The sequence below is a fragment of the Zonotrichia leucophrys genome, chromosome 24 (assembly GCF_028769735.1).
Source record: "Zonotrichia leucophrys gambelii isolate GWCS_2022_RI chromosome 24, RI_Zleu_2.0, whole genome shotgun sequence".
Classification (NCBI taxonomy): domain Eukaryota; kingdom Metazoa; phylum Chordata; class Aves; order Passeriformes; family Passerellidae; genus Zonotrichia; species Zonotrichia leucophrys.
In genome coordinates this window covers 307,989-315,364 of record NC_088193.1, presented here as the reverse complement: position 1 = coordinate 315,364, position 7,376 = coordinate 307,989, and the positions used below count along the sequence as shown (strand labels likewise).

Sequence of the window (7,376 nt, the reverse complement as noted above, 5' to 3'; positions counted from 1 at the left end):
AGGAACCTGCGGGCTGCAGCGCCCCATGAGAAGGGAGGCAAAGCCCGGCCTGGCACAAAGGCGTTGTTACAACAACGGGGAAATCACGGCAGGACCAGGCCTTTGTGTGCACACTCGCACAGCAGCTGGGAGCGATTATGCTGCAACAATGTTCTGTTCCATCAACATTATGTCCTCATTAAACCTTTATTAGGAGATTAGATTCAGATTTATTGATTTTTTTTTTTTTTTAAAGAGGAAAATCCAGGCTTCTCTCAGATGCCTGGAACTTTTTCCCACATGCAGCACTTCCCAAAGTAGCAAGAGGGCAAGGGGAGAATCAATCTTTCCTCCAGGACAGGCAGCCTCTCCTTCCAGGGAAAAGGACTGCTTCTTGAGGGGGTTAGGTTGGGTGCATGATGGCTTCCTAGCATAGGGAGGATGAGGACCAAAGCATTCAATGGGATACAGGGATACAGCAGCACAGATGAGCATCTTGCAGTGCAGCCTTGGGGGACATCAGGGTCACGCTGGGGAGGAGAGAGATGGCAAGGCTGGCTCAGGAGTCTTGCTGCCCAGTACCCTCGTCAAACACATGGGCCGGGTGGCATCGCACACCCGGGTCAATGGCCCCATTGGATTTGTCTGTTGGAGCGTTTGATGTTACACGAAGGCAGCTCATTCCAGAGGGTGTTAATTGCCCGCTGCACTGATCAGGTCTGTAGCACCATCGATCTCGGCAGGATCAATGGGCTGATTTAGTGTCTCACGAACTCTTTAACTGGACACCTCATCAATAGGCAGCCACTTACAGACCATCAGCGCATTAGTGCGGCCGGCGCTGGCAGGAGCCCGCTCCACCCGTCCTCAGCCCCCGTCACTCAGGGGTGAGTTTTCCTGCAGGTGATGGCTCTGAGATGGTGAGTGGGAGTCTTGCTCTGGGGCTGGTGGGTTTGAGGGCAGATGTAGGAGAGCCAGGTGGTGTCAACCCACCTGTCCCCCATCACCTGCATATGCAGGGATGCTCCTAGAACATGGGATGGGCCTTTATGGCATCTGCGGCACTTCTCGCCTTGTGTCTCTGTCCTTGCAGGGGCAGATGGCAGCGGGAGCTGGGACCTGCTGCAGCTGTGATGGCAGTGCTGCCCCCGCATCTCTCCCCGTACCGCGTGCTCACGGAGCCAGTCCCGTTGCCATCCGGGTTTGGCCGCGGCCGGACGCGGGGTCTCTCCCACTTTGCTGAAACTGCTGAGCACAAGAATGGGGGATGTGCTGGGCAAGCATGCCCGGGGTACGATATAAAGGCAGCAGCCGGGGTGAGGGGTCGGGGAGCCGAGGGCAGCGGGACCCCTGGGGCGGTGGGGATCCCCCGAAGCAGGGGGGACCCCACCCGATGCCGGGGACCCCGGTCGGGAGGCGGCGGGGCCGGGCGGCGGGGCCGCTGTCCGCGGTGCTGAAGCCGCGGCCGGGGCCGGGCCGGGCCGGAGGCGCTCCCGGGGCCGGCAGGGGAAGCACGGAGAGAGGTTTGGGCAGGGTCATGGGGTCCTGGGGGCTCCTGCTCCGCTGCGGAGCTGAGGGACGTGAGGGATGCGCCCGCCTGGGTCGACAGGCACTGGCGAGTCCCAGAGCCAGGGAGAACCCACAAGAGTGAGGTCCCCCATCTCCCGCCCTGAGCAACGGGCACTGCTCAGGCATCCCTCCACACCGACCAGAGGGTGCCCAGAGTGATGCTGTAAGCCAGGACGGCTGCCAGGTACACCCGGAACAGCAGCACATCCAGCACGTAGCCCACTTGCAGCCAGTCCCGGGCGAGGTCGCGGAACTCCTCCCGTTTCTCCAGGAGCTGGCGGATTGCCGTGGTCTCACGCAGGACCTCCTGCAGTGCTGCTGAGCCCTCGGGCCGGCCGGCAAGGGCCAGAGCAGGCCTCGTGCCCTCCACTGCCCCGCACTCCCGGGGGTCCTCACAGACATAGGGGGTCGGCTTGGCTGAGGGATCAAGAGAAGCAAGTGTGAAAAATCAGTTTAGACAGGGAACTGGGGGTTGTGAGGGTGAACAAGGCACCCAGTTCACCATACAAAGAATGGCTATGTAGGTGTAGATGGCCACAGAGCACCTAGACTCCTTCAGTTCCCACAGGCCCTCTCTGTGCCACCCTTACCTGTGCTGTCATTGTTCTCCACCCGCCTGGACGTGTCCACGGTTTGCATCCTGCTTTGGCTGAATTTCTTCCTGTCCCGGATACAGAGCAGGATGGTGGCTCGTTCCAGCAGCAGGTGTTTCAGCCACTCGGGGACGTGGGGCTGCAGGTCTTGCTTGTGTACCAGGCACACAATCAGGATGGTCTCTGTCAGGCTGATGACGAGCAGTGCCATGCACACCACAAAGTAGATGCCTGCAGAGGCACCAGTGAGGTGAGTGACCTGCAAAGGCTCGTGCACAGAGCCAATCCTCCCTGCTGAAGTCTCAGGGCCCTGTGGTCTCTGCCCACGACTGCCGTGGCAGGTGGACAGGAGAAGCACCCTACCTATCAACGGGGTGCCGACGGCAGTGGCTGGCAATGTGTCGGATACAATAATGAGGAAAACCGAGTAGCCCAGCAGGAGAGTGATCTTGAAAGAGACCCTCTCCCCACTGTGGGGAGGTAGGTAGAAGCCCACAATGTCCATAACCATCAGGAAGATGCTGGGGAGCAGCAGGCTGACGGTGTAGAAGAGGGGGCGTCTCCGGATCACTACCTGCAGGACAGAGACACAAAAGGCTGTGAAGGGTTGCAATGAGCCTTCAGCTGCTGTGGCTCTTTGCCAAGGAGAATGAGGATGGCAGGGGCACTAAGGTGAGCCCGAGGAAGGGCTCACTAGCAGGAGCCTCCCACCTGCAGGCAGGAGCTGCAGCACAGAGCAGACAGGGACAGGCAAGTCCCTTCCCTCGGGCCACATCCCCGAGAAAGGCCAAAGGCTCTTACATAGAACTTCATCTCAGCATAGCTGTCACTGCTCTTGACACTGAACTCCCGGAAGTGGCTGAGCACGTAGAGCAGCTCCCACTCGCCCTGGTTCATGAAGACACTCCGGTCGAACTTGACGAGCTCCGGCTGCCGCCACAGCGAGAGGTTGATATCGCGAACTGGGGGGCGGAGGAGAGGCGACAACTGGGGGTACCCGCCCAGAGCGCGGGCAGCTGCGGCCCCTGCACCGGGCTGCCCGCCCTGCGCGCTTCCCCGATCCGCTGGGGCCATCTAGAGGGACGAGCCGCCCTGTGCACGGAGCTCCGGAGCTCCCGACGCTCCCCGGGACCCGAGCCCGCGGCCCGGCACTCACTGTGGTGCAGCCAGCTGGTGAAGGTGAGAGAGCAGTTCTGCACGTCGAAGGGGAAGTTGTAGATGTCCAGGCTGCAGGCTGTCATCACCTGGATGGGTTTGAGGTTCTGCACCTCCCCGTGATGGCTGACGTAAACGTAGGGGACGTGTGGGGACTTTCCAACATCCACGCTGAGGGACATGAGGGACAGAGATGTGGGCTGGAGAGCACTCTGGGCAGGGCTTCCTTCTGCCAAGTGGCATTTCAGGGGGGAACTGCCCACGAGCCAGGGATTTGCCTCCTCTTCTGCTTTTTTGGTCATACCCTTGCAGGCATTTCTGCCTCACATCACCTCACCAGACTGCTGCCCTCTCCCAGCCCGAGAGGTCCCAGAGCCCTCAGGAGGCACTGGGAGCACCTTAAATCCCCACGGAGTGGGAAGGACACCACACAGCTCCATGGGAAGGGCCAGCAGCTCTGCAGCTGCCCCGGCATTGTACTGTCTGCACAAAGCCTTTCTCCTGGTATCTGGATCTCACCCCCAGCACAGTGAGGGTAATTACCAATGGTTGTGGTTAGCCAGCATTGGAAATGGCCCAGCTGCAGAGCCAATCCCCATCTGCAGCTCCCGATGTGGGGAGGCTGCCAGCTCTGTGCCAGGAATACAAAGCACGGGAGGGTACGTGCCCACGGTGGGTGAGGAGTTCCAGTCCCAGTGCATCTCCCTCGAGACCTTGGCTGCACTCACAACTCATTGATGAGGATGTCGGGCACCCAGATGCTCTCCACAGGGAGGGAGATCTGCGTCAGGTTGTCGAAGCGATCTGGGTCCCACTTGAGGAACTCATCTGTCCAGTGCTGGGGACAATGGAGAGGGGACTGGGTGGGCGAGGTCCTGCTGCTCTGCCAGCACACAGACCCCAGGCCAGCACCAAGAAAGCTTCCCACCCGTGGGAGGGAGGGAGGGAAGAATAATCCTTCAGCTTGCACAGCACCCAACAGTGCAAACCAGGGAGCATGAAAGCTGAGCCTTGGGGTTCATGTGCTGCAGAGGGATGTGTTTCCCCCCCCACTATCCTGCAGGACTGCACACTTCTCTCACAGGAAAACACGGGGGTTTGGGGGTGCTGGATCCCGAGGGGGCCAGCAGGGAAGGGGTGAGATCTTGTGGCTCCTCACCTGCCTGTACCAGATATAGGTGGTCAGCACCTGGTCCTTCTCATCCTGTGAAGATGGGAACGGTGTCAGAACGGGGACTGACCCTCAGGAGGACGGGCAGAGCACGCTGGCAGGATGCTGCACGCCAGGTACCCTTCCCCTCCCTGCGCAATGGCAGCAGAGCACTCACCACGCTGAGGATGGCGTAGACCATGAGGTCGATGGCCACGGTGGTGGTCGTTCGCCAGTCCCGCACAGGCCGGGTGCCCTTCTGGTAGTGCGCCAGGAGGTGGTGGGAGAGGCGGCGCAGGGCGGGCTCGGGGGGCTCCGGCGTCCCGGCCCCGGGCCGGGCACCTGCTCGGCAGAGGGACAAAGGGAGGGAGGGAGGGAGGGAGGGAGGCTGCTCCCCCGGGGCCGCGGCTGCCGCCACCCTGCGGTGTGCCATGGCCTGCGGGGTGCTGCCAGCTGCCTGCCCTCACTTACCCCTCGGGGTTTCCCATCCAACTTTAATAGAGCATCCTGATGGGAAACAAGCCTGGACAGCAGAAGCATCACCTAGTATGTTACTGACATCCTGTGCCGTGCAGGTTGTCAGCGCTGTGACCTTCCCCAGCCCCAGAGGGCACAGCTGCCAGCCCTCACCTCTGTGGACAAGTGCCAGGACAGCGGCAGCGGGGAACCACGAGGGACACACTGCCCCCAGGAAGGTTTCATACCATTCGCTCCCTCCAGGGACATTTCTTTGTTCAGCAGGTGGAGACGGGGAAGGCTAGAGATGAAGCAGGATGCTAAATTCGTTTATTAGGTATCTTGGTGTTTGCTTCCTGTGAAAACAGTCCCTTCACTGGTGCTAGCAGCATCAAGTGAGGGCAAATTGCCTTCAGCACCATGTCCTCACTGCCAGGCGCCTGGAACACCACGGCTGGGCCAGGGCAGCAGTGCTGCACCTGTGTAGCCACAGCCCCAGAGTCCAATTCCAGCATAATGGAAGAGACTGATTGGAATAGATCTATGGGAACTTGGGGAAAGCTACTGGAAGGGAATTTCAATCTCTATTTTAAGCTAAAAAAAAAAAAAAAAAAAAAAAGAAAAAGAAAAAGCAACAGCCTCAGCCCCTCTGACATTGCTCAAGAATGGTAGGGCATGGTGCTCGCCCAGGCAGGCATGAACCAGCAGAGGCACTGAGATGGGGAGAGGCAGCAATTAGGGTGAGGGGAGGAAATGCAGCTGCTGCCATTACCACAGCTCGGGCCAAGTGACCTTCCCTGCTGCAGCTGGTGGCAGCTGGCTCGTGCTTGCACTCCTCCATGCACCACCTTCTCCTCACATCCACACCACCCATATCTGCATCAGGATGCTCTGGCAGCAGGGAAATGGCTTTGCAGAGGGAGGATTGGGCTGGGTTCACCTCTAATGCTCTTTGCCTCTGCTCCACACACCATGCTGGTCTGCCCAGCCCAAATCTGTGCCAGGTTGTGCCAGCGACTCACCTGGTGAACCTGGCACGTACCTGGCACGTACCTGGCACAGCCCTAACACATGGGGACCTGTGCGCACAGCCCTTCCTGCCTCCTGGCCAGCATTGCCAGGGTGAGCATATCACTGTCCCCGCTCCTTTTCTGCCACCTTAGATGTGTTAACAGTGGGAGAAGGCTTGGACGTTGGGTGACAGGAGCTACATGACCTATCCAGAGATTTGAGTCAATAGCCTGCTGAAAACTGAGTTGGGCTGGTGCAAAACAGCTCAAGGATTTTTTGTGCTATTTCCCAGGAACATTAGATGAGAAAATAATAATGGAATAACAAGGAAATCTGTTGGCTGTCAATTTTGCACTGCACAGAGCTGCAACTGCAAACTATCGGCACAGCATCGTGCCCAAAACCCAGCTCTAGGTTGTGAGGAACTAAACATTCTGTTGGAGGAAGCCCTTCACCAGGCAGGGGGCTCAGGCAGCCTCTCTCGGGCAGTGGAGTGCAGGCAGGAGACCCCCATATCCCTCTCCGTCCCCAGGGCCGGTTTTGGGCGCAGCTCCAGAGCACCTCAAGACCCCGCAGAGCAGAGCTGGTGCTAAGGCTGCACCACCTTGCTGCCAGCGTTACCCAGGCAGGAGGCGCCTCCAGGCTCTGCAGCGGAGCTCCCCCATGCCCCAGCCTGCCCCAGCTGTGCCACCTCGCAGCAGCACGAAGGCTTCCCGAAGAGCAGCCCCTGCCTGCCCCTCAGCGCGGCTCAGGTGCTGCCCCGTGCAGGAGCGCCCGGCCCCGCTCAGCCCCAGCCCTGCCCGCGCTCCCTCGCCTTACCTGGGCTCTGCAGGGTCAGCGGCAGCAGGGCCAGGAGCGCCCCGAGGGCCGCGGGCACCATGGCTCGGCCGGCGGCAGCCCAGCGCGGAGCGGAGCGGGAGGCGGGCGGCACTCGCGTGGCTTTCCCCACAGCGCCGGGCTTTTGAGAACGCCCAGTTAATCTCGCGATCAGCCTCTCCCGCTGCATCAAGTTTCAGGCTGGGAGGATAAAATGCTACAGGACGATGCCAGTGGGGCCCACCCAGCCATCCCCCACCCCCGCCCAGCCCCAAAAGAGCTTCCCCGTCCTCTGCCCCGGTGCCTGCTTGTGGCAAGGCGGGTTTGGGGTACCAGCATCATGTGCAGTGGGGGCACGATGGGGGAGAGGGCACTGCAGGTGCCAGGGCTGGGCCAGGAGATCCTCAGCAGTTGGAAAGATGGGGAAGCCCTCTGGGAGGCAGGGGAGGGGAGCCTGCCCTGGGATATGCCACTGACACAGGGTGGGTTTCCACCAGCAGGGGAGAGGGGAGCTCTGGAGGGACCGGGCTCCCCTTCACACCTGCGGCAGGTGGGTCTGTGCCACCGACAGTGGCTCTGACAGCCACAGGTGGGGGCAGCATGTGCAGCCAGCCCTTGGCACCCCTGCCTGGGGCAGCAGCTTTCCC

General features: G+C 60.6%; 1 protein-coding gene across 2 annotated transcripts; it reads right to left on the bottom strand.

The window, feature by feature from the left end:
- Positions 1 to 230: 230 nt before the first annotated feature.
- Positions 231 to 6,845, bottom strand: LOC135457407 (5-hydroxytryptamine receptor 3A-like). Of its 2 annotated transcripts, none has more exons than XM_064731951.1 (9): positions 6,733 to 6,845; positions 4,625 to 4,788; positions 4,456 to 4,500; positions 4,025 to 4,155; positions 3,298 to 3,467; positions 2,943 to 3,103; positions 2,505 to 2,715; positions 2,139 to 2,372; positions 231 to 1,965 (listed from the first exon to the last, which is right to left on the bottom strand). In XM_064731951.1, the coding sequence occupies exons 1-9, from the start codon at positions 6,791 to 6,793 to the stop codon at positions 1,667 to 1,669; spliced, it is 1,476 nt and encodes a 491-aa protein (XP_064588021.1). In that variant the 5' UTR covers positions 6,794 to 6,845; the 3' UTR covers positions 231 to 1,666. The 2 variants fall into 2 exon arrangements, with proteins under 2 accessions (XP_064588021.1, XP_064588022.1); XM_064731952.1 differs by having other exon boundaries at positions 4,025 to 4,134.
- Positions 6,846 to 7,376: the final 531 nt, after the last annotated feature.